We start from the raw sequence: 24914 nt of genomic DNA on the forward strand, positions 1-24914 counted from the left end.
ACAGACTGACTGATTGATTGATTAATAAAGCCACTATTTCTCTCCTCTTTTACCCCAAGCAATCCTGTGTATATCACCATTCTACGAGCCTTGGGCGCCCAGTTGTACGAGGTGGATCTAAGCATTAATAACTATGATTCGACCATTTCGGTGCGCGAAGCCTTTCTATACACTGGATTAGCCCTCGAGCGAAATGTCTTTGCTACCCCGTTGACATCGAAGTCGCAGCAGTTGATGGCAGAGGAATCGCAGAGATTACCGAAATACGTGCCACGTGTGGGAGATGTGCTTATCATACAGATGCTGCATGTGGAGCAGCCCCTGGAGTTCTATGTGATGCCACACGAACTGGAGCACAATCGCAGTTCGCTGCAGCGCTCGCTGCAAAGCTTCATGGATCACTTGAGTCTCAGCCAACTGGAGCCCATCTTTTTGGGTCGCCTGGAGCTGGGTTGTGCGGTCCAATCGGAGGGTCAGTGGCATCGCGCCTGCATTGAGATCATTTTGCCCAAAGGTGATTGGCTTAGCCACCAATTGATGAGTTAATACATTTATATATTTCCACAATGCTAATGCAGGTTACGTGCTGGTGCGTCTGGTGGACACAGGGATCACACAGAAAGTCTATTGGGATCAGCTTTTCATGTTGCCGCGCATATTCTGGACTCAGGAGATAGCCATCAAGTGCTGCCTGGCCGATGTGGAGACACTGCAAGTGAATAACTATACTTGGACACCGGCTGCCATCGATGCCTTCAAGCAGTTAACCTCAAATCCGAAGCTACAAATGGAGGTGGTTTCCGTGCGAAATAACGTGGCCTATGTTGTGCTGCATTTTGGGAACAGCAACGTGGCTGCCGCAATGGTGTCTCAGGGCCATTGCGAGTCCAGTGGTGCGAGCAGTAAAGTTGTTAAGCCTCAGCCGGCACGACTATCGCAGCTGGACGCAGATGCGCGTAGACTGATAAACGAGGCAAAGGAGGAGGAGCATTTGGATGCTCACCCGCCATCTGGTCAAACTGACACCATGAATCGCTCACCCATCGAAGTGCTGCATGTACAGCATCCAGGCGAATTCTACGTAACACTCGCGCACTTTGTCTCGGCCATTGCGGAACTGAGGAAAACAGTGCAAGCAACAGCAGCTGAGATGTACCAGAGTTGTTCGCCTACTACCAGTTGGCAGCCGGGCGACATGTGCTACGTGCGTGTGAAGGCCAAGGGGGATCAGGACATGCTTTGGCATCGCGGCCAGATTGTTGCCTGCGCCGATTTTAATACAGCCAGCAAATACGATGTGCGTCTGCGTGACATCGGCGAACTAGTGCCGGGTGTACCCAATAACTGTCTGACCGCAATGGATGAGGCTCTCGTGCGCATCAGCAATAGTGCCATGTGCTGCCGCCTATTTGACATTGTTCCCAATGGCATCGAGTGGTCAGCTGAGGCTGTAGGGTTCTTTAAATCGCAACTGACGGCCTACAGCTCGCTGCATGTGACAGGTTATGGACGCAGCGGAGACTGCCTGAACGTCATCCTATGGGGAGCAAACACTGAAATCAGTGGACCATTCTCGCCAGCACGCATCAAGTATACGAACATCAATGAGGTGCTTTTGCGGGCAGGACATGCCATAAGAGATCCGCTTAAGTTGCTGAAACAGGAAAATGAATCGACAACAAGCAGCGACAGCAGCAGCAGCAGCTTGTGCTCACAGCAGTCAGGTGATATGGACTTGTTTGCAGGCATTGATATGGTGGCAAGAATTGAAAGTAAGCATTGATTAGAATTCATTCTTGTAGATCTCATTCAATTATTGCCTTATCTTAGGATCCCAGGAAGCGCCAAAGTTGAATTTCCAGCACACCTACGAGATGCCGCCACTGGAGCTGCTCAACGATTTGAATACAAAGGAAACCACCTTCGGTTGCAATGAGCCGCCAGTGGCCTGGCTGCAGCCGCGTACATGCAAGAAAAGTGTTTTTACTGCACTGCCCACCTATGTGAATAATCAGTGTGAGATTTACCTAAGCCTGGCCACCGATGAGCCGTTCATTCATCACATGCGCAATTTGCTGGTCAATCACTTCAAGCCCCTGCTGGAGCAACAGCGACAGTCAAGCAGCTATGTGGTTGGTCAACCGGTGGTGGTCACCTATCACTTGGATAATCTCATTTATCGCGGCATTGTCAAGAGCAAGTTGAGTGCTCAGGGTAAGCACAATGTATACTACGTGGACTACGGAAACGAGGAGAAAGTATCGCCCGTTGAGATGCTGCCGTATGCACCATTTCCACAGTTAAATTCGCTGTGCTGGCGCATAGCCATCCACGGTATCCAGCCCAAGCAAAAGAACTACAGCGTCAAGACCGTGGACGCTGTTCACCAAACTGTGGTCATGAAGCTCAGCAGCGTACGTGTTATGGAAGCCAAAGGAGTTGACGGTATATCGCAATGTCAAATAAAGGTGGGCGACATGGACATAGGAACAATGATGTTAAACAACGAAATGGCGATACGCGCCGCAACCCAGGGAGATGAAGAATTGAAACAGCAACGTGCTAAGACACTGAAGAGCTTCAAAGTGTTCGAAGAGCTGCTCCAGTTAGGCGACACCCAGCCTCCATTGGTACTTGAACAGGTGAATACAACAGCTCAGCCGCCACCCGCTAAGAAAAAGTACATGTTAGACAGCAAAGAGCTACTTCATACTGAGTGCGAAAAGGATTTCGATTGCAAGGAGCCAGTCAAGCAGGAGCAGCTACAAACGAGCATCAAACTTGAAAAAGACAGCGATGAGGATCACTCGGAAGAAAATAATTCAGCTGAGGGCTTCTCGGATGGCTACGTCATCGAGGAGATAGTCGAAAGCAATGTCAATAAGGAAGATGAGAAAACATCCAGTGCCGGACCAGAACAGGCCAGCTTTATGCCACCGCAGAACATATCCGCCGTGGAACAACTACGTCGACGCATTCAGCTGAGACATAAGGTGTGTTTGATTGCAGTACATGGTTGTTCGTTTAACCACGATTTGTTTATTTAGCAGGAAAGGTTGGACAGCGCACATTTCTCACCAATGGATACGTCCACGGAGCGTTCCTATCAGCGTTGTTTCAAGGCACAATGCCTGCCCACTGGCGTCAAACATTTTTCGTGCAGCATCGACAAAGTGGTATCCGCCACCGAGTTGCAGATATCTCCGCAACTAACTGAATTTACCAAGCAGGAAATTGTACTGGCTCAGGAGACTAGCGCCTTAATCCTGGACGCTGCACAGTTGAATCCTGTGGAGATGGAATCTTTGTGTCTGGCCCGCTATAGTCTGGATAATCAATGGTATCGCGCTGTTATTAAGGAGGTGTTTCATGCCTCTAATCAGGCAACTGTCTACTATATGGATTTCCATGACACTGAAGTGGTGCCCTTTATCGATCTGAAAGTAATGCCCAAACAGCTTTTTATGTTTCCTCAGCGTTCGTTCCGAGTCAATCTCTACGGCATCAAGATAAACAGAAACTTTGCGGACACATCTGTGCGCCAAGCACTTCAAGCATGTCTATGCAAATATCCTTTAGTGTACGCACGCGTTCACTATCCTCACGACTATCACGACAATAGCGAGGACTACGGCGAATCGGAGCCGTGCTCATCCAGCGATTCTATTAGGCAAAGCTTTAAACTACTCGAGGTCGATATATATGAGAATAAATTCAAAACCGAGCTGCTCTACAAACCCCTAATTGACAGTCGGATGTTCCTATTGAAATAGTTTACAAACATTACAAGAATAATTGAACTATCTTAAATTGAAGTAACCAAAGAGGAAAATTCCATTATATTCTTTTTAAGATTTCCTGTTGTAAGAAGGTATTGATGATTGAATATGTGCTAGACTTTTATGTTTTATGCATATTACTTGTATTACATATTACAATATATATATACATATAATATATTATGTATACATATAATATATTATTGATTTAATGTAATATTTTTCGCTTTTCAATAAACTTGATCAATATCAAACCCAAGTGAAAATTTATATTTGAATCTATTCCTTAAAAAATAAGTTCCAAGATGAAACCCAACGAAAATGTATACCATGTTCATAATTATCCATAAATTGCATTTATTTCTTCCACAAAATGGTTTAAATTTTGTTTTTGTTTGTTTTCATTGATTCTCGTTGAAATTTGTATGTAAGTTGTAAATATTTGAAAGTGGTTTTGTTGTTGGTTGTTTTCCATATTATAAGGTAATGTATTATTTAATTAATTCTCATAATGCTTATGTTGTGTGTGTTGGCTTATAACTAGAAATTTTAACTAATCGCTCCATAATCGAAACCATCGCAAACAATTATTAAAAATAAGCCTAGAGAAGTTGCAACTACTACAAATTAAATATATATATATATATATATATGTTTATGTATATATAAATATATATTCTACAAACATCGAGATGGTTTTTACTTTTAGATTTATTCTTTCAATATGACAGTTGTGTTCGTTTACTTTCGATCGCTGGTAGACAGTTTGTCTCTTCAGTTTAAAAAAATCCGTAAATTATATAACAATTTCTAAACCGGTCGCTTGCAATTTTCTGTAATGTTTTATATTATATGTATGTAAGTGTTGGTGTTGGTGAGCTGTGTGTGTGTGTTTGTGTGCATGTGTATTTGTGTGGCTTAGAATGTGCTCAAGTTTGGAAAACTCAAAAATATAACGGTACATATATAAATGTATGCATATAATTAAACCAATTGCAACTAACTTAAATTAACTAGATTTGTGTTGCCATTTACAAACGCATTAGACATAAAATATATGTTTATCTATATAGAGATAAGTAAATACAAATGATTAAAATTAAATGTTATCAAACTAAAGTTGAGATGTTTTAAGTCTACGCTGTAAAATTAAATGATAATAATAATGAATATTGCACTGAACTAGGCATGTCATTTCACTAATTGTAAATATGTTTACAATTGAACAAAAATTAAAGCGATTTCTTTTTGAAGTAATTGTGTTTATAACAACTTTTGTTTTTAAATGTGGATGAGTGTCTGTGTGTGTGAGTGTGTGGGTGGGTGGGCGATTGGTGTTGTCTAGAGGAAAACGGAGAACGCTGAAGGTGGGGCGAAAGGAGCTATAACACATTCACATTTAGCTAAGTTTCTTAAACCACATTCAAATGTACGAGTAGTAAAATGTTATATTATGATAAATTGATTTCATGTTTTTTGTTGTTTATCAAGAATTGGCATTCGCATACGTAAACTATACGTACATATATATAGATATAGATGGATTTATGTGTATGTTTATATATGTTTATAGTTCAATAGGTAATACTAGTTTGTTTTTGTTGTTTGTAATTAACCACAGATACAGATAGAGACACAGACACACACACACAACACACCCACGCACACTCACACATGTACACATACACACAGAGAAGAGCCACGAACAGCTATCTAATTAATGAATTAAACTTTAGTTTAGAGTAGTCAATTAGTTGGTTAGTATATTCCATTTAAACCTCCACGGTGAATGGATCCCGTGAATGATGTATCTTCAGATGCTTATTATGATTGGTCTTTGTCGTCGAACTCTTGCCACAGATGGTACAATGGAACGGACGCTCGCCCGTATGGATGCGCCGATGCTCAATTAGATAATAATGCCGATGGAAAGACTTGTCACACTGGTCGCAGGTGAACTTCTTGTTGCCATGATGCTCCCGCCGATGCCGCATATAATTGTATTTGCGTATGAACTTGCAGCCACAGTATTCGCAAGTGTATGGCTTGATCTGCTTGTGTGCGTTCATGTGGTTCTTGAAGTCCAGCTCGCGCACAAAAGCCTTTGGGCAGTATTCGCATTTGAACGGTTTGGCTGTGCGATTTGCATGTACCCACGAATGGATCTTGAGGTTCCATTTTGTGGAGAAGCTCTTGTTGCATATGGCGCAATCGTATTGCGGATCTGTCGAATGCGTTGCCATGTGCGCCTTAATTGAGGTTTTGGCAAAGATCTGCTTGCACATGGGACACTCCATGGGCTCAGCATAATCAAACTTATCCGAGTGTGCCAGTCGAATGTGCCTTCGCAGCGAATTGGCATGCACAAAACGATCGCAACAATAGGGACAGCATTTGGGCTTCAAGTCGTGGGTTTCCTTATGCCACAAGAAGCGTGCCTTAGACGGCAACACCTCGCCACAATGACACACATACTCCTTCTTTCGCACCAAAATCTTAGTGTGACGCTTTCGATGCTGTGTTAAGTTCGAATATCGCTTGAACTTTTTGCCTATTAATACGAAAAGAATTGGTTATGCATGTGTCTGTGGTTGCTATTCAGTATTTTCCATGTACTTACCGCATATCTTACACTTGAGCGGTGTCTGGCCCGTGTGCATGCGCATGTGCTCCACAAGAGCACTGCGCACCACGAATTTCTTGTCGCAGATATAACAGCCGAACTCCTTCCAGCCCAAATGACGTTTCAGATGCAGCGAAAAGTTCTTCCAGCGATAGAATTTTTTGCCACAGGTGAAACACTCTGCGGGATGCTCAGTCAAATGAGCATCGTACAGCTTCACAGAGGGGAAATCAGTGCGGCATACATAGCATAAAAATATGGATTTTTCCATGGCCTTTTGCTCAAGTTCGCTGAGATTGTTTCGCTCCTGGCCCAGCTTGGACTCATTGTATGCAATCAGCATGCGATATAGAGCAGCAAGCTTGGCAGCTGGTGTTGTCATAGCCAACGGCGGTATGGCTGGCTTCTCGTCCAAGTCTGTGACGCCGGCTGGGGGCTTCATGTCTGCATCGCGACCGTTCTCATCGCTACCATTGAGTAGCCCGGAATCCTTCACATCAGGCAGCTCTGAATGGGCAAGTAGTTGCTCAGAAGCATCCTGTTTATCGTGGCAGTGTTCCTGCTTGATCTTTATAATGCCATCCTTGGAATCCTCATGCACAATGTCTCCATTGCTGTGCCCCGCTGCCTGCAGCAATTGACGCTGCTGCTGTTGTCCCTGTGACTCCTGCTCCTGTGGGTCGACCAATGTGGTATTGACCAAGGCCTGTGTGCAGATGAGACGTCGATTCTGGCGCACATAGTTGTGCTCGCCAATCATGTGCGCGTTACGCTCCTTTAACTTCTCAAAGATGGCCACACAGTGCGGACACTTGTAGATCTTGCGACGCGGTGGCTTCCGTTGCGCCAGCGCTGCAGCCACGGCCTCCGCTTCGGCAGCAGCACGCGATGTCGAAGCTATTGGTGGACCAGCCAGCAAAGCTGACGACGACGAGGAGGTGGTGGGCTGTGCATCCAACAAATGATTGTTTCTAGTTGAGCCTGGGGATGTATCCAACTGACCCGGATTCGTGTACTCCGAAGCGACCGCGTTAAAATCGAAGCTAGAAAGCCGATATTAACGATATTTAAAACGCATAAGCATAAGTTCTGGAATAGCCAAATACTAACCGCTTTTGCTCACGCTCTGGCTGCTGCTGGCCACTGAGATCCTGCGCCGGATAGTAATCGTGACGCCAATCGGCCAGCTGCTGATTATAACCATCCGTGAACTGGTTTCTAAAGTAACGCTGTGATAAGTCGCCGTACATCTAAAATGAGTGAATTAATTAGGTCAGTTGATCAACTTACATAATTGCTTCTGCTTACCGATTGACTCCAGGAGTTTTCAATGTCACAATTGCTTTCCTGCTCGGAAATTTCACCCTTGGCGGGCATTTTCTCATCAGTGCGTATGTTCAAGCCCAAGCCACCAACCAAACTGCTCTCCGTGGCGGCGGCTGCAAATGACGAGGATGTGGTGGACGCAGAGGCCGAAGGCAAATGGCTGCTGCTATTGCTCAATTGTTCCCGCTTACAGGTATCCAGGTCCAAATACTTGGCTTCGCTCACGTCGCTATCCACGGCCGCAACGCTGCAGCACTCAACAGCTGCAAGTGCAGCAATAAAATTGCTTGACTGCTCCACACTGGAACCGTGTGACGTGCTCGCCTGTGGCTGTTGCTGCGGCTGTGGCTGATACCAGGGACCCATTGTGGACTGTTGTTTGCTAACTCGAAACGTTGCATTCATGGAGCAATCCTGATCTAAAGCTGATGAGTTACTAGAGGAGGAGGCCAGCGTGGCAGCATTGGTTGCTTCGCTCGAGCCATGCTGTGGATGTTGCAGCACCTGCTGCTGTTGCTGCATACCAAATGGAGCAAAGGTTGTGGCAGTTGATGTTGCTGCTGCCGTCGATGTTGCCGCTGCAGTTGTTGTGCCATGTTGATGGTACAGAAAATTGAAATCTGTAAAGGAGGACGGCTGCTGCGACTGCTGCAAGGCTTGCTGCGCTGGCGGCTGCTGTTGCTGCTGCTGCGATTGCTGTGACTGCTGCTGCTGCTGCAATTGTTCGTGCTGCGAATCGGAGGCATAGGAAGACGAGGAGGATATCACAATTTCATCCACCTCTAGATTATTATCTGGCAGAATGTATTCATCGCCCGGCTTAGTTGACTTCTGAACGTTGCTACTACCACTCGCAAATACAGAGCCAGCCGAAGCAAAACTGGCCGCATTTACCACGAATGTAGTCTGATTGCTATTGCCCGGCGGAAGCTGCTGCTTTGAGTTGGCAAACTCAAGCAGCACGCGTGCATCGTCGTCGTTGACCGCAGAGTGTTTGCGTGCCTGTTGTGCGGCGAAGCTATTGGTTAGATGTTTCTCCAAAATGCTGCCACTTGTGGGAGCATGCTCAACATTCTCGCTTTTGATCTGCAACGGCTCTGGGGATGCTTTTGATGATATGCTGAGTGTTTCGGCGCAGTTGCTGCTGCTGGCAGCGTTGTTATCAGTCTTTTTAGTCGTTGCCGTCGATGCTGCTGCCGCCGTCACTGTAGCCTTTGGTTTGATGACTAACTTCTTAGGCCCACGATGCTGCGCTGGCGCTGAGAAACGTTGCGGTAGTAGCACCGTTGGCTCCACCTCCACTTTCATTGGCGGCGGCTGTGTGAGATCGTCGTTGGCAACATTTGTGGTGGTGGTGGTGCTGCTGGTGCTGGCCATTCGTATGACGCTGGTGGTGCCATGACCACTGTTGCTGCTGTTACTGCTGCCACTAGCATTCTCCATGTTGTGCTTTTGCTCCATAGCTTGCATCTCGTCTCTTACGGTATCGTAATCATCCATTGGCTCCTCCTTCTCTACCTTGACCAATGGTATGGGCGCCACAGCAGCAAAAGGACGAGTAGCGCCAATGCGACTAGAGGCTACAATGTTGCCCACTAGATCCAAATACTCGTTCATGTTTAGCGGAACATCGCTGAGTACTGTTACACGATTCTTTTTGGATTTGTTCGAGTTGGTACTGCAGGAAGCACCGACAGCAGCAGCAGCCGCTCCACTGCTCGTTGAAGGCGCCGTGGAAAGTTGACCTGGCGTGGGGGATGCCACCTGTGGCACATGTGTCTGCTGCGTCTGATGCTGCTGCTCTAACTGATGTTCGCTTTCAGCGCAGCTGCTACCTACGCTCATAAAGTCATCCTCATCGTCCGGTTGATGCTTGTTGATGCGTTTGTGCTTTCTTCCACTTACTTTTGCTTTGCGAGACTTTTTCGTTGTAGCTTTGTGAGAAGCTCTGCTCCGACTATCCTCGTGCTCATCGTCCCCATCTTCAACATGATCATCCATCTTCATGTGATCCTCAACATCGCTGTTAGCCCACCTAAAAAGGTAAAAACCAAATTTTAATAAAAGTCTGATCGATAGAATCTGGCAATGTAAAGTAAGACTTACCCCTTGTCATCCTCCTCCTCGTCTTCCTCTTCGTCGTCTTCGTCATCGTCGTGTATGTGCAGTACGCTAGGTGGTGACTGATAGATGCGTTCAATCACTGAGAACTCGCCGTCTTCCTTCTCAACACATTCGACAATATGCTTGGGAGTTTCCTGGACTATGAAGTCGCCATTATCCCGCTCCAAATAGTGAGCCACTGGCGATTCGGCATATCGCAGTACAGATGCACTGGATGAGGCGGGAGAGGCGCATGCAGCTTGCGCTGCAGCATTTAGCAGCGCACCAAAAGGTGAATTGGTTGTCTGGCGACTGCTGCTTGCACGTGCGACGGAGATGGATGACATCAATGCAGACGAGGAGTTAGCAGAGGCGCAGTTAGCTACCCCATAATTACTACTGCTGTTGCTGCTACTGCTGCCTGTAAGGGCTTGTGGATGCTGTTGCGGATATTGCAGTCTTAATGAGGCAGTCGACAATGTTGACGGAATTGTGAGCTGTGGCGGTGGTGGTGGTGGTGGATTCAAGAAGATATCCGTGTGAAGTTTACTATGTTTGCCACTCGGTGGTGCAAGGTTTATGTTATGTTGTAAGGTTATGTGTTGTTGCGGCGGCTGTTGTTGTTGTTGCTGCTGCTGTTGTTGTTGTTGTTGCTGTTGTTGTTGTTGTTGTTGCTGTTTATTTTGGTTGTGCTGAGATCGAATTTGACTGATGGCGGCGCCATAGGCGGGTGGTGGCTTCTGATGTGATTGCGTTGATGTCGCCTGCTGCGCAAAGAGCTGCACAAAAGAATGGAAAATTGTAAATTGATATTCAAGGTGTGCACAAAACTAATAAGATACTCACCTGCAGTGGTGGCAGCGCTGCTGCATAGGTGTACTTCATGGCCGGCTGATGCTGTTGCTGCTGTTGCTGAAGGTGGGCAAAATGGGCAGCCTGCTGCTGTGAGGCCAGATACTGATGCTGTTGCTGCTGCTGGTGTGTTGCTTGCGGTATTACCAGCGTAGTGGCACCACGTGCAAAGCTATGCACCGTAGTTGTTGCTGTTGGCGTTACCTGCTGGGATTGCTGGTCATAGCGATAGTCGGAATAGATGGCGGTCACGCTGTTTGTGGTGGGTGTATTTGATGTGTTGGCTGGCGCCTCAGTCGTAGGTGGCGCGCATTTTACTGCCTTTATCGGTGGATTGCTCAATTTGTTATTGTTGCCGCAGCTGCTGTTGCTGTTGCTGTTGCTACTGCTACTGCTGCTGTTGCTGCTGGGCAACGCATTTTTGGGTGCTGTTGATTTAGTTGCTGCCGTTGCCACTGCAACTGCAGCAGGTGCTGCTGCTGCTGTTGGTGTTATTGGTGGTGGTGGAGGTGGTGGTGAAGATGCTGGTACAACTGGTTTGACATCAACCGCATTCGTGGATGACAATGAGGTGGAGCTAGTGGCGCCATCACCAGAGAGCAATGCTGCTGCAAGGGCGCTGCCCATACCATTGTTGCTAACAATGGTCATTTGCACCAGAGCCTTGATGACCTGTTCCTTTGGATGTGTCTCCAAATGATCGGAGAGATTCATCCCCGCATGCAGATAAAGCGTGCACACGGGGCACTGCACACTGTCCACCATGATGACGACTGGCTGCTAACTCTGGCTAATCAAGCTACGTACGGTAGCAGCTGTTGCTAATGCACTCGACCTCTTACGCTCTCTCACTCTCTCTATCTCTCCCTCTCTCACCTTCTCTCTGTGTCTCGTTCAATATAAGTTTAAAGTCATAAAACTGTGACTTTCGGTGCTGTTGTTCGTGTAGCGGCCATTTTGCTCAATCCTTGAGCGGCGCTGCAAGTGAACAGAATAAAAAAATGGTACGTGATGAATACATGAATATACACATATTTATATGCTAAGAAACGAAGCTCGATAATAATTGCCGTAAGCTGACACTGATATCCAACTGATATGGCAAAGCCAAGAATTCGCACCGCTCAAACCCCGGATCGTTGCGACATAATCTGCGAAAACGTGCATTATATATTTGCTGTGGCCAAGTGGCAAGAGCAAAAGCTTTCGTTATGGAAAACATAAGAGAGACAACAGCAAAATTCCCAAGTGAGGAAACGACTAAGCGAAGGACGTGTGCGGCTGCCAGCCCCGCTGAATCAAAATCAAAAACAACAAATAAATATAAATATGCGTATGTATTGTAGTACCTATTATGCAGCTATATGATGTACAAGTATGCGTGTGCAATGGGAAGGCATGGGAACGGGAGACAACAGCGACAGCTACAGCAACAGCATCGGTTAAAGCTTCGTCCGCATGTGAACTGCTTGCTATAGAGGAAGAAGAGCACAGAGTGCAAATGGAATGGAATGGAATGCCCAGTTGTGCCAACAACAACACCAACAACTTTTGGAACAGCTTTTTCTGTGCATTCAACTTGTGAGGACGATGAGCACACGGCAACGTCGCGATAATGACGAGTTATTTGCTGGGCATGAGCAATAAATGCAATGAATCAGCAAATGCTGTGACTTTTCAATACAATACACAAAAATGTAGTGACTGTGATTTTCAAATGATTTATGCCACCTATTCAGATCAATAATTCATGAAACTGGCATGCAGAAATAACTTTACGTTTACATATATACATAAATTATAATTGATTTCCTTAACATGATCAAAAATGTTTGCTATGCGAGATTGTTATTTCCTTATCAATATTATTGTTATAACTCGATATGTATAAACATATACATTCCATTGCATTGTTGCAGCTTTACACAAACAGAAAAGTTTATACCGCATTTTAAAGCCTTTAGTATACGTGAATCCCATTTCTGCAACAATTCCAGCTGTGACAAAAAACAGCTGCTCACCATGAACAACAATAACTGATTTTCGTCATGTTTTGCAAAACTCAAACATTTTCTTTGTACCTAAGCTAGATATCGATCAACTCCAGCAAAGAGATGCTTTTAGTTGATAGTAATATCCCTAATATTTATTTCAAATGTACCGCAATTACTCCTTACTATGATCCAAATAACCACTAAGAATATCGATATTCGTCGCAAGTACTCAATCGTACTATTAGTACATGCACATAGACAAGTGTGTGTATACTCGAGTACATCGCGCTCATCTGTGCTCTAGCGCTGCTTTGTTGTTGTTAAGCACTGGCAATGCCGCTGGAAATGGTCAACTTTTTGCGTAGTTTTTTTTCGTGCACATCCACAACGGGTAATTTTTGTTTGTTTTATTTTATCTAAATATTGCTGTTGTATGTACATGCATATGTATATGGGCACTACACGTATAAGGGTTGTGCTGGGGCTGCACAGAAATAAAAACAGCAGCAATGTCTACGTCTGTTGCTATTGATTTTTCCTTTGAGTGAAGCTTACAATGCAAAACGATGAACAAGTCGCACAAAAATCAAAAGTGCGTGAGTGAGCGCACACATAGACACATCGATACTTCTCCAATGAGTACATACATTACAAAACTAAAAAGAACTCATGTGGAGAGTGTAAGTGCCACCTTCTTTACCTACCTTCGCTTCTACTGCTGCTGCTGCAACGACTGCTGCAGTAGTATGTGTGTTAGTATGATCTTGCTCAGGACTGCTAACTGCGGGTTATAGCGAGCTCTGATTGCGTTTCGTATTCTGATGCGTTGATTTTCCACATACGCACAAAGCACTACCGATTGCTATACTTGCCCACACACACGCACACACACATGCACACAATTTCAGAGTATTTCCGCTTTGTGTTTCTTTAATTTTCTCTGTTCTCTTTTGAATTCATTCAAGGAGAGACGTACACACACACACACCGAAAACAATGTTTTATGAGCACTAATTGTAATTGCATTTGTATGGGATATGTGTGTTCAATAAAAACTTTTATATACAGGCGGCGTCAATATCGATCGTAACGTGTGTGCGTGTGTGTGTTTGGTAAAGACAAGGGCAAGATTTCTCCAATAAACATGCGGGGGTAAAGAACAGAGCGTAGTATCCTTGATGGGGCACCTGCAGCTGTTATTATATATGTATGTATGTATTTTGTATGTAATTGCTACGTTGTGGTTTGGGGACTCCTTGGTCTTGGTCTGGTCGTCGCCTCTTTGCCTCGTTCAATGACACAGAAATCTTTCTTCTCGTCTTTTGCTTTGTGCGCTCCTTCTTCAATATACAACTGAGCTTTTATATACATATATGCTGTGAATGCGAGTGCGAGGCCATTGCTGCGTTTATCTTCATGTGTGTGTGCGTGTGTGTGCTACACACAAAGTAAATTTTCAATCACGTTTTTCATGCACTTGGTATAGATTTTCTTTCGGGCATTTATGCAAAACTGATGTACGCCTTTATTAGCTACAACTTGGTGATATTTTTAGTGATTTAAATTCACTTTGCACTATTAAATAGCCGTCATTTCGATTTCACCTTGCGACAAATGAAAAATTACAACACCAGGCGTTAGAGTGTTGTAAAACTTATGATTGTAGCGTTTGAACGCTTGCCAACACTAAGCTGTGCTAAGCAACTCTGTGTGGCTGCATCATTGGGAATTTTTTAGCCGACTGTGGAACTCGCATTCAGAATAATTTATAAGAATTTATTGTTTTATTAATAGTGAACTTCAATTCAATACTATCAAAATGGCAGACAAAGCACAAGAACAGAGTATTATGGATAAATCCATGAGATCTGTCTTTGTTGGCAACATACCATACGAAGCCACTGAGGAGAAGCTTAAGGAAATTTTCAGTGAAGTCGGCCCGGTACTTTCTCTTAAGTAAGTCCTGTTCCTACAAATCATGATTGATAGATTGAATAGATAATTTTATTTTTCGTCTACGTGCGTCTTATAGACTTGTATTTGATCGCGAGAGCGGCAAGCCCAAAGGGTTTGGCTTCTGCGAGTACAAGGATCAGGAAACTGCATTAAGTGCCATGCGCAATCTCAATGGCTACGAAATTGGTGGGCGCACTTTGCGTGTGGACAATGCTTGTACAGAGAAGTCACGTATGGAGATGCAACAGCTACTGCAAGGACCACAAGTGGAGAATCCGTATGGTGAACCCTGTGACCCAGACGATGCACCTGAGCTAATTACCAAAACAGTTGCATCCCTACCGCCAGAACAGATGTACGAGCTGATGAAGCAAATGAAACTGTGTATTGTGAGCAATCCATCGGAGGCACGTCAAATGCTTATGCTAAATCCGCAGTTGGCCTATGCTTTGCTCCAGGCCATGGTGGTGATGCGCATTGTTGATCCACAACAGGCATTGGGTATGCTCTTTAAAGCTAACCAAATGCCCCCCGTTCTGGGTGGCAATCCTCACTCCAATCCGAGTGCTATGCCCATGGGCTCAGCTCCGCAGCAGCAGCCACCGCCGCAACAGCAGCCACCTGCACAGTCGGGTGGTGTTGGAGGCCCTGGACCAATGCAGCCCATGCCTGTACCCGGGCCGAACTTCAATAATATGCATTCGAATGACATCGACTTACGTATGGGGCCCGGTGGGCCGGTTAATATGGATCCGCGCATGATGGGGCGCAATCTGGACCAGGACATGCGCCAGGTTCCTGGCCCAATGCCCAATCCTGTGCCGCCACCACTTATGGATCCACGTACTCGCGCCCAAATGCAGCCGCAGCAACAGCAAGGACCGCCAGCCGCGCCCATTCCATACCCAAGCGATCCACGTCAACGCCCAATGGATCCCCGTCTACGTGGTGCCATGCCACCAGGTCCAGTTCAGCAGCAGGTACAGCCGCCTCCACAGGTGCAACAAACAGTGACGCAGCAGCAACAATCGGCAGCATTGCAGCTGCAAAGCCGATTAGGAGCACATGGCGTATTACCATCCGATGCTTCAGACCAGGAGAAGGCGGCACTCATTATGCAGGTGTTACAATTATCTGACGATCAGATTGCACAGCTACCACCTGAGCAACGCGCCAGCATTCTGGTGCTTAAGGAGCAGATAGCTAAAACCAGAACCGCTCGCTAAATAACTAAATTCCGAGTTTTATTGTACAACATTTGAATGGAAAACTTATAATAATGATTAATAAAGAGGATTCACATGTGAGTTGGAATTGTTTCAATGAACAGACACCAGTGTCTGGTGAAGCTTCTGCACGGTAGTATTTAGCATTTGCCTCAGCACCTCATCCTCGACACATTGCACAGTCTATAATGGAAGAGATATAATATATAATTTGCAAATTTTGGAATAATTCCCATCAATAGTCATTACCAATGTATCCAAATTAATTTCGGCGTGCTTGCCGCTGACGGTAACCGGCAGCAAATCGCCTTTGAACAGCTTGGGCACGCAGCTGTCGCCGAAGGTATCCTGCAGTGTCTCGATGAGGCATTCTCGAAAGCGAGATTCCTCTGATTTGGTTTGCTTCGTAGCACCTTTGATGTTTGTGCCACCCAATTCGGATTGCATTAGGCAAGCCAGTACAGCATCCGCGTAGACATCATTCACATGAGTCGCATGCCATTCCATGACAATAATCTTTTGCTCCACAGTCAGTTCAACGCAATTGAAGACACGTAGTTTACGGTCTGGCTCGACAATCTCAACACAACCCGCGCCTATTCGATCGAGCAGTAGTTGAAGCGTGGCCAACGAACTGGTCCAAGGTATTGACTGACGCTGTGTGACCACAGACATGCTCATGTCTGTGTACTCTAAAAGAGAGAGGCAGGAGGCTGAGTACAAGCTGCGCAGCTAAATAATTAGTCAATTATACTTACTGCCCAGATCCGAGGGTGCCAGCAGATGGTACTTAAAATCGCGCTTTACCAACACGCCAGAGAGTTTGCTACCCACCTCTGGTTTCTTAGCCGCCAGATGACCCATCACCTTAGCAGTTTTCTCGCCACGGAAGTAGAGATCTACAGCGTGAGTATTGCGGGGATTATAGAATTTGATGTCCGTGCTGGCGTCTGCTTCATATTCACGTTGCAGCGCGAGCTTTAAGCGTGACATCTCATTCTGTTCTCCATGGACGAGAACCACATGGTTGGGTCTTAGCATGCGTATAAACTCACTCGTCTGTTGATAATCTGTATGAGCCGAGAAGGATATATAATCGACGGACATGTTCAATGGCAGCTTTTGGCCAGATAAGGTTGTTATCTCCTCTGGCTCGGATAGAATGGTCTTGGCAAGTGTGCCCTCCACACAGTAACCGGCTATGATGACGCCATTCTTGGGATCTGTGCACCAGCTTTCGAAGAGCTCCCGCGACAATCCTGACTGCATCATACCCGGCGACGCCATTATCACACAAGGTCCAATATCATCAAAGTGATCGATGCCCTTTAAATTGGAAATATGACGAAAGACAAATGGATTGTTCACAGCAATCTGACGACGAATGCGATCGTTCATGGCATTGATATAAGTCTGATAGACGGCCATGCATTTTTTGGCCAGCGAGGAGGCATAATATATGGGTATCTCGTGAAGATCCGGATTCTGTGACCAGAACTCATCCAATATCAACAGTAGCTCTTGGGCACGGCCCAAGGCAAACACTGGAATGAGACAGCGACCACCTTGCATTACGATTTTTTGCACCAGCGATGTGAAACGACTTTCGCGATCTTCGCGTTTTTCGTGTATGTGGGTGCCATAGGTTGATTCTGTGATCAACACATCTGGTTTTTTGGGCGGCACCTCGGCGGCCATCAAATGACGATCCTCTTGACGTGAAAAGTCGCCCGTATAAAGGATCTTAATACCAGCGATCTCTATCATGAACATTGCAGCGCCCAGTACATGGCCAGCGTTATAGGCGCAGAAGCGAACACCCATCACATCCCGTTCCTCGTGAAAATTGATTGTTTCAATTTTTTCCATGGATGCCTCCAGGTCAGCCTCTGTGTAAAGCATCTGCTCTGTGGATATATTACTGATTTTAATGTAATCTGAGAGCATCCAGCGGTAAATTGCTTTGGTGGCATGTGTCATAAAGCAACGACCGCGAAAGCTTGTTTTCATTAAGAACCATGGCAGAGCGCCGCAGTGATCCAAGTGGAAACTAAAAACCAAATAAAATTATATTATAAATTCACGGAATTTAAGGAAAATTGCAAACGCACTGTGATATGAATAGCAAATCAATTTCATCAGCTTCTATTAAGTCCACATAGGGGAGTGCATCCATGCCAGATAGTCCAGGATGTATGCCACAGTCCAACATTATTTTCTTACCCTTGAACTCCAGCATGATGCATGAGCGTCCTACTTCTTGGCCAGCTCCTCTAGAAGAGGGAAAATTTTACATCAGTGCTGACTTAAAAACGTTGTTGGCTACTTACAGCGGCTTAATTTGTAATAGATCGCTCTCTTCATCTGGCACTCTGGAGTCATTATTTTGTTGTGATTGCGCCATTCCGTATTAATATGTTAAAATTAAGGTTTTATACTTTCGACGTTTGCCGGCAACAAAAATGCGTTCAATTATTCCACATATGATGTCTGCAATAATCGATGAACAATTATCGATAGCAATGAGAAACACCAAAAAATACGGTATTTTTATTTTGAAACTGATTTATTATTTATTATATACAAAATAGAATACATGTTAAAATTAGGAAAATCAGAGTTCTCATTTTCCCGCTTAGAACACTTAATTCATTTTATGGTGCATCTTCGTTTAATTTGTAAAAGGAAAATACCATATGATTTGTTTCATCAGCCCTGGTATCTCTAGTTGAATTTCATTGTATTTGTTGGTACATGCAAATAAAACTTATAATTTAACCAAATGCAAATGGTTGGCTCTAGCTACGATGGTAAATATTTGTGCTAAACTGCTTACTTGCCTATGTGCTTACACCGTTTTTCAAACAAACACCAAGTGCTACGCAAGCAGGCGCGCACCTTAGAAAATGAAATCGACCTCAAACTTGTGGCATTCAGCAAAATCGGAGCTGGCAGCAGCATAAGTAGCAGCAACAGCAGCGCTGCTGACACATCACCTCTGCTCGGCGAACATGTATTCGATTCACTATCTGCTGAAATAGAGCAAATGCTCGATAAGGTATGATGTTTCATATGCTTTATAAATTATATCCAATTGATCCTCATTATGTGTAGTTATCGGCGCTCAATGAATCGATGTCAGAACTGCCTGCAACGGGAAGCGCTGCAATGCACACACTGCAACGGCACAGGGAAATACTCCATGGTTACAGACAGGAGTTCAACAAGATCTGTGCCAATCACACTATGCGCATCGAGCGAGAGGAGCTGTTACGTGGCTCAGGGCTAGCCACTAGTGGTAGTCCCTCGATTTCAGGACTCAGTCGTCGTGAGATGTATATGAAAGAGAGTGGGCATTTGAGTAGCGCCAGCAACATGGTAAATGATCAGATAAACATCGCAATCGAGACACGCGATAACCTGCATGCACAGCGACAGGCATTCAAGCGACTGCAGACTCGCTTTAACGACATATCCAATCGTTTTCCCTTAATATCAAGGTAATATAACAAAAGAAAGTATATTTTTTAAAACGATAACTCCAGCTCTGATTGTATATTGCAGTTTGATACAGCGCATCAATATCAAAAAGCGACGAGATTCGCTCATTTTAGGGGCGGTAATAGGCTTCTGTGTCATTTTGCTGCTAATTTATGCCTTTAATTAAGGCGAAGCATTTGACACTTTTCTGACAATTATTTCTGTATTTTTTCTCTATTTGGTATATGTATGTGTATAATCAACTTGTGATAGCAATAAAATGTAATATTTAAGTATATGCCAGTTCATCAATAAACCAAAAAAACATATAAATAAAATTAAAAATTAGTTTAGCAACTTTTTAAATTAAAAGTTAACGAATCGTTGAATTGCCCACAATCGATAGAAGTGTTATCGAAATAGCTTAATGGTTCCTGACAACTCTGACGCAACAGCTGCTTCATGCGATGTGATAACAATTCCAACTATTTCCACACGCCTAACAAATTAATATAGTTTAATCCAAATACTGTGTGAACCACAGATTGTTAACGTAAATACAGTCATGTCAGTGGCACCCAACGTTGACCCGAAGGTCGATGGGGCACCCAAGCCCAGAATCCTAGACACCGCGGAACTTGATAGAATGGCCATGCATTTCGTGGGAAATATGAACAGATACCGCGAGAATATAATTATACCCAAAAGTAATGGGCCAGTCAAAATCAAAACAAACGAGGAGAAACTCATAGAAACTGCCGTGGAAAGCTGTGCTTTCAAGAGTGCCATGGCCTGCGTTATGGGTGAGTTGAAACTGACGATATAAATATTACGAATTTGACACATGTTTATTTGTTTATCCATGCAGGTTACGGACTTGGCGCAGCTTTGGGTCTGTTCAGCGCCTCCGTGAATCCAAACATGGCGGATCCATTCGCAAATGAAAAGAAACAGACGGCACGTGAGGTGTTTCGCGAGATGCGCGGCACAACTCATTCGTATGCCAAGAATTTTGCGCTAATTGGCGCCGTCTTCTCTGTTGTCGAATGCACCATAGAAAGCGTAAGTGAAGCGGGGGCTTGTCTATTGTTCACTCACATGAATTTATATATATGTATTTCTATTTACTAGCAACGTGGCGTAACCGACTGGCGTAACGGTACCTATGCGGGCGGCATAACCGGCGGCTTAATTGGTCTACGAGCGGGCATTAAGGCAGGTATCATTGGCGGCTTGGGCTTTGCGGCATTCTCCTCGGCGATTGATTACTATATGCATATGAGATAAGGCGTAGTTAACGTCGTGTTTGTATATGTAGCTCCTATAAATGTGTGTTCTTAATTACAAATCTGGTTTTTATGCCTTTAACCTTTAAAGTTGCCGCAAAGGCGGAACGCACCGGAAATGCACGCAAATCAACGTTTAACGAGCTCTGCACGAAGAGCTTTTCCTGCATTTGGGGCCATTATTTAAGACGCACACACACACACTCACAAACGCGCGCGCGCACACACAGCTGCTACACATTAATATTAAAGCATTGAAATGCGCAGTCGCGCATTTCGGCAGTGGCATAAACAATGTGCCACAGTCTGAAATTCGGGCAGCGACCGGTTTTTGGGGAGGCTCGTCGATGGGTGGGGTAAAAGGGGCAGTCGCTTCCAGCTTGTGGGAACGGCCATCGATATCCAGCTTAAGGCAAGCGCAACAGCATGGACAGAGAATGTTTGTTGCGACTGTTGCTGCTGCGGCTGCTGCTGCTGCTGCTGCTGTGGTAGTTGCCGCTTTAACGATTTCCAGTTTCAGTTGAATTTGAGCAACAGGCAGGTAACGATCGTCGCATACGGTGCTTCAGTTTCGCTTTCAGTTTCTGTTCGTTTGATTTAAGCCCCAGAACGAGGATGAACCACGGCGGGCAGCTGCAAAAGTGCAATAACAACAAATCGTAAACGGGTTTCAGGTTGCAAGTTGAAAGGCGTCGCGTGCAACGTTGTCTGCGGTTTCTAAGCGTGTAAAAAAATAGTCTGAAAAAATATAAAGAAAATTCAAATTTACAGTGAATACAAATATCGATGAGTCAGTCGGGGTCTGTTTTGTTTATGCAACCAATTGCCACACAACGGGCGACCACAAACATTTATTTGCTTTTCTTATTTTTTTTATTCTGTTATTTTTGTTGTACAGTGTACACCAGCTGCCGACACTTGGTGTTGTTGTTGCTGGCATCAATTTGCATGTTCTTCGAACAGCTCAATTTGTCTCGTTGTATCAATGCATACACATACAGGCACATGCACACACACACACAAGCATGCTTAAGTATGTATGTATGTGTATCTAGATGATGGCGCAAAGTTCAATGGAACGTAGTGACACACACGCTTGTTGCCATTGCAATTGGCCTCTTCGCGTCTAATTGGAGTCGGCATTTCTTTAATATATTTCCTGTGCCTGGAATTCTTCTCTGTTGCTCAATATTTATGAATCAAGCAGCAACCGAGAGTCAACAGCTGAGTCAACTGTGTTGCTCTTCTTGCTGAATGCGACACATATCCGCTATCTTATCCGCCGAAATCATTGACGCTCGTTGCTCAAATTAAAGAGCAATAACAAGAACACGTCGGGTCTATTGTTTCAGACAGTTGGCGTCTGGCATTGGGTGCATCAGCATAAGACGACCTTGCAGCAGAACAAAACCAAATCAAGACACCCTGTACTAGCAGCCCACAGTGGCTTAGCCGAGAGCGAAAGTATCTGCTTGGTAAAGTACGAGTGAGAGAACGAGTGAGCGAGAGTGCAAGAGAGCGCGCGTGTAACGGCAAGTGTTGCTCTCCCAGCTGATATCTAATCAAAACAAATAGTGCCTCAACGCGTTCTGCGGTTTGAATCATTTACCTTAGTTTCAATTCAACTTCGAAAAGTGTTTGTGGTAGCTGTTTATTTCGCAGCGCAATCGAATTCGACTGAACACATACATAAATAAAAAGAAAACAGTGTAATTAAAACCGAAAAGTGTTTTCAATTGTAATTTTATCCATAAAAACCAACAAGAAACAAAATAGTTGATCAAATTTCAATAAATACAGCTACAGCATGAAGTACAAATTTTTGCTACTGGTGAGTGAACAAATTAGTATATATAGTCGCATGCATGTCTATGTATCTGTATCTAAAATTTCGAACGGTTTTCTTATCTTATCTGAAATTGTTGTTATTTTTTCCTGCGCTAGGGTCAGCTATGGAGCACCTAAATAAAATACATAGTGAAGATTATATACATACATTGATGTTGTTCAGATAGGTTATATATGTATGTATGTATATTTGTATGTATATATATATAAATATATATGTAATATAATAATAATGTGTATAATACTCGACTTAGGGAAACCTTTTTATGATAGGTAGAACTTTCAAAAGCATTATTTAGTATTATCAAATGATATATAATATACATTTTTTTTAATTTTATTTTGATAAGTATATAATAATAGTATTAAGTTAAAAAGGCAGCTAACATTAATCATATAAAAGCTTTAAATGTGTAAGGCCAATATCTAAATGATCTAGTTAAAATTTTATATTATTTATTTTATTTTATTTAATTTTTTTATAATTTTGTTTTTTAAAGTTTTTAATCTTTCAATAATTTTTTAATATATTAGTCCGTTTAAATGAGATATATTAAAGATAATAGAGGGCATTTTTTCTACTCAGTAGTTCGTTTGGATATGCATAGAAAATCTATAGAAAATTGTTTTATATTTTTGCCTTTAGAAAAATAATATAATATGCATCTATTCCTCATTAATCTAAATTGTTATTCACTTTAAGAACTGTGCCACATACATATACACACACACACACACACACACATTTACATACATATGTTTGCTAATCTACAAATATGATTTCTTGCAGCTTGTCAGTGCTGAGGCTCTGCTGCTGGGTGTCGTACTGGCCCAGCAGGAGAGTATACCCTATCAGCCCGTGGCGAACATATGCGAGACTTGCACCTGCCTGTCCGCCCAGGACACGAATCATCGCTTGCACCAGACTCTGAACTGTGCCATGAAGAACTTCGAGCACATTTTGGCACGCTGGCCGCCGGAGTTTGGCAGCCAGCATGCGGACATGGAGATTGTTGCCTCGTTTTCTGGCAACAGCATACGGCTGCTGCAACAGCTACCTGCCACAAATGGCACGCTGACGTTTTCGTGCCGCCACTGCGGCATACAGCAGCTGGAGGTGCCGCTCTTTATGGATGTGCCCAATGTGGAGGGTCTCTATCTCAGCTGGAATGAGATCAAAGACGATGCTCTGAAGCCGGATCTGTTTCGTGGTCCCTTCAAGGCTACCAAATACGAGCCAATTGGACTGAAGGACTTGGATCTCAGCCACAATAGCATCTCACGGCTGGATCGCAAGCTCTTCGAGCACACGCCGCAGTTGAGAAAATTGGTTCTGTCCCACAATCGTCTCAGTGTGCTGGATGCGGCAACAGCTGCTTCGTTGGCTTCCATTGCCAATCTGCAACGCTTGGATCTGTCGCACAATGGTTTGCTAGCGCTGCCCGGCGAGCTCTTTGCCAAGCTGAGTAATCTCTATCAGCTGGACATTTCGGGCAATGAGTTCGCTGTGGTGCCACCCAGCATACAGCAGCTGGGCAAGAGTCTGCAGCAGCTAAGTCTAGCGGGCAATCCCTTGGCCAAGATCGAGGCCCAGAGCTTTCGTCAGCTGGACGCACTGCGTCGCCTGAACATCAGTGAGATGTTAATGCTGCGCAGCATTGAGCAAGGCGCTCTGCAGCTACCTGGCTTGGAGCAACTGGACTGTGCACGCAATCCCAAGCTGGACCGACTGGAGTTCATGGATTTGCTGACCAGCCGAAATCTAACGCAACTGGACATCTCGCAGAATGCGCTCACGACACTCACACTGACTGCAGCCAATGCGACCAGCTGGCCAAGGCTGCGTAGCCTGGCCATCGCCGGCAATCCCTGGTACTGCAGCTGTGAGCTGCTCCAGGCACTCGAACAGGCCGGCGCACCTCAAGTACTGCAGTCACCCAGTCTGGCGGTCGCTCGCTGTGATACGCCCTACTTGCTGGCCGGGCTGCCGCTGACCAATCTAACTGCTGAGCAAATCTGCAACATGGTCATACCCAAAAAGTATCGTGCTGTCGAGGATGATCCGCCCAGATTTCTGCGCCGCCGCTATATCATCCTCACGGTGATCATTGCCAGCGTCGTTGTCGTCGCCGGCCTCATCATTGGCTTCATTGTGGTCTGCGTGCGTCGCCGGCTCAAGGGCAACGACTATGGCGTCCAGCCCATACGCTACACAAGTGTGCGTGGCAGCAATCTCTCTGCCTTCTCGCAGCTGCAGCCGGTTTCGGTGACCACCAAATTCAATAATGCAGCCGCAGCTGCCGCCGCAGCTGGTGCTACAGGCGCACCCAATGCCTGAGACCGGCTCGCCAATCCCACCTGCTGCACGTGCCCTGAGCCAAAGATGTTCACGAAAGTGTTTCAGCCACAACACAAACAAGACTTTGCGTGCATGCATTTGC

At 44.9% G+C, this 24914-nt stretch overlaps 7 protein-coding genes across 8 annotated transcripts in view; 5 read left to right on the plus strand and 2 right to left on the minus strand.

Annotated features, from left to right (window-relative positions):
* LOC111596682 overlaps positions 1 to 3843 on the plus strand; it is a 65715-nt gene extending 61872 nt beyond the window's left edge. The window contains exons 8-11 of one of the 2 annotated variants that reach the window (XM_023310990.2): positions 60 to 514; positions 579 to 1772; positions 1831 to 2993; positions 3048 to 3843. In XM_023310990.2, the coding sequence (XP_023166758.2) occupies positions 60 to 514; positions 579 to 1772; positions 1831 to 2993; positions 3048 to 3773 (3538 nt within the window). In that variant the 3' untranslated portion in view covers positions 3774 to 3843. The remainder of the gene's footprint in view (positions 1 to 59; positions 515 to 578; positions 1773 to 1830; positions 2994 to 3047) is intronic. The other variant, XM_023310999.2, reaches the window with a different exon arrangement.
* A 1580-nt stretch (positions 3844 to 5423) lies between these two features.
* LOC111596735 lies at positions 5424 to 14330 on the minus strand. Its single transcript, XM_023311070.2, has 7 exons — positions 13382 to 14330; positions 10678 to 11661; positions 9835 to 10610; positions 7711 to 9763; positions 7513 to 7652; positions 6400 to 7445; positions 5424 to 6330 (listed from the first exon to the last, which is right to left on the minus strand). Exons 2-7 carry the CDS (start codon positions 11446 to 11448, stop codon positions 5552 to 5554), a joined length of 5565 nt encoding a protein of 1854 aa, XP_023166838.2. The 5' UTR covers positions 11449 to 11661; positions 13382 to 14330; the 3' UTR covers positions 5424 to 5551.
* Positions 14331 to 14384: 54 nt separating this feature from the next.
* On the plus strand, positions 14385 to 15933 carry LOC111596755 (cleavage stimulation factor subunit 2 tau variant). The gene is made up of 2 exons (XM_023311094.2): positions 14385 to 14633; positions 14710 to 15933. The coding sequence occupies exons 1-2, from the start codon at positions 14497 to 14499 to the stop codon at positions 15857 to 15859; spliced, it is 1287 nt and encodes a 428-aa protein (XP_023166862.1). The 5' UTR covers positions 14385 to 14496; the 3' UTR covers positions 15860 to 15933.
* On the minus strand, positions 15857 to 18419 carry LOC111596746 (cleavage and polyadenylation specificity factor 73). Its single transcript, XM_023311081.2, has 5 exons — positions 18190 to 18419; positions 17971 to 18132; positions 16618 to 17909; positions 16109 to 16551; positions 15857 to 16042 (listed from the first exon to the last, which is right to left on the minus strand). Exons 1-5 carry the CDS (start codon positions 18261 to 18263, stop codon positions 15953 to 15955), a joined length of 2061 nt encoding a protein of 686 aa, XP_023166849.1. The 5' UTR covers positions 18264 to 18419; the 3' UTR covers positions 15857 to 15952.
* Positions 18420 to 18474: 55 nt separating this feature from the next.
* LOC111596759 (Golgi SNAP receptor complex member 1) lies at positions 18475 to 19588 on the plus strand. Its single transcript, XM_023311108.2, has 4 exons — positions 18475 to 18669; positions 18736 to 18917; positions 18974 to 19359; positions 19424 to 19588. Exons 1-4 carry the CDS (start codon positions 18642 to 18644, stop codon positions 19524 to 19526), a joined length of 699 nt encoding a protein of 232 aa, XP_023166876.1. The 5' UTR covers positions 18475 to 18641; the 3' UTR covers positions 19527 to 19588.
* Positions 19589 to 19653: 65 nt separating this feature from the next.
* Positions 19654 to 20641, plus strand: LOC111596645 (mitochondrial import inner membrane translocase subunit Tim22). The gene is made up of 3 exons (XM_023310945.2): positions 19654 to 20142; positions 20208 to 20401; positions 20471 to 20641. Exons 1-3 carry the CDS (start codon positions 19905 to 19907, stop codon positions 20624 to 20626), a joined length of 588 nt encoding a protein of 195 aa, XP_023166713.1. The 5' UTR covers positions 19654 to 19904; the 3' UTR covers positions 20627 to 20641.
* A 1190-nt stretch (positions 20642 to 21831) lies between these two features.
* Positions 21832 to 24914, plus strand: LOC111596584 (chondroadherin). The gene is made up of 2 exons (XM_023310863.2): positions 21832 to 22456; positions 23264 to 24914. Exons 1-2 carry the CDS (start codon positions 22433 to 22435, stop codon positions 24809 to 24811), a joined length of 1572 nt encoding a protein of 523 aa, XP_023166631.2. The 5' UTR covers positions 21832 to 22432; the 3' UTR covers positions 24812 to 24914.

Source organism: Drosophila hydei, unplaced genomic scaffold, assembly GCF_003285905.1.
Source record: "Drosophila hydei strain 15085-1641.00,03,60 unplaced genomic scaffold, DhydRS2 tig00008119-arrow-pilon, whole genome shotgun sequence".
NCBI lineage: Eukaryota > Metazoa > Arthropoda > Insecta > Diptera > Drosophilidae > Drosophila > Drosophila hydei.

Coding starts and splice junctions, on each gene's coding strand:
- LOC111596735 (XM_023311070.2), bottom strand. CDS start 11,448: ATGGTGGACAGTGTGCAGTGCCCCGTGTGCACGCTTTATCTGCATGCG. Junction 7,446..7,512: donor CCAGAGCGTGAGCAAAAGCG/GTTAGTATTTGG, acceptor TCGGCTTTCTAG/CTTCGATTTTAACGCGGTCG. Junction 6,331..6,399: donor GCTCAAGTGTAAGATATGCG/GTAAGTACATGG, acceptor TCGTATTAATAG/GCAAAAAGTTCAAGCGATAT.
- LOC111596755 (XM_023311094.2), top strand. CDS start 14,497: ATGGCAGACAAAGCACAAGAACAGAGTATTATGGATAAATCCATGAGA. Junction 14,634..14,709: donor GGCCCGGTACTTTCTCTTAA/GTAAGTCCTGTT, acceptor TGCGTCTTATAG/ACTTGTATTTGATCGCGAGA.
- LOC111596746 (XM_023311081.2), bottom strand. CDS start 18,263: ATGGCGCAATCACAACAAAATAATGACTCCAGAGTGCCAGATGAAGAG. Junction 18,133..18,189: donor CTATTACAAATTAAGCCGCT/GTAAGTAGCCAA, acceptor TCCCTCTTCTAG/AGGAGCTGGCCAAGAAGTAG. Junction 16,043..16,108: donor AAATTAATTTGGATACATTG/GTAATGACTATT, acceptor CTTCCATTATAG/ACTGTGCAATGTGTCGAGGA.
- LOC111596759 (XM_023311108.2), top strand. CDS start 18,642: ATGCAAATGGTTGGCTCTAGCTACGATG. Junction 18,670..18,735: donor GGTTGGCTCTAGCTACGATG/GTAAATATTTGT, acceptor ACAAACACCAAG/TGCTACGCAAGCAGGCGCGC. Junction 19,360..19,423: donor CGTTTTCCCTTAATATCAAG/GTAATATAACAA, acceptor TGTATATTGCAG/TTTGATACAGCGCATCAATA.
- LOC111596645 (XM_023310945.2), top strand. CDS start 19,905: ATGTCAGTGGCACCCAACGTTGACCCGAAGGTCGATGGGGCACCCAAG. Junction 20,143..20,207: donor TGCCATGGCCTGCGTTATGG/GTGAGTTGAAAC, acceptor TTATCCATGCAG/GTTACGGACTTGGCGCAGCT. Junction 20,402..20,470: donor TCGAATGCACCATAGAAAGC/GTAAGTGAAGCG, acceptor TCTATTTACTAG/CAACGTGGCGTAACCGACTG.
- LOC111596584 (XM_023310863.2), top strand. CDS start 22,433: ATGAAGTACAAATTTTTGCTACTG. Junction 22,457..23,263: donor AGTACAAATTTTTGCTACTG/GTGAGTGAACAA, acceptor GATTTCTTGCAG/CTTGTCAGTGCTGAGGCTCT.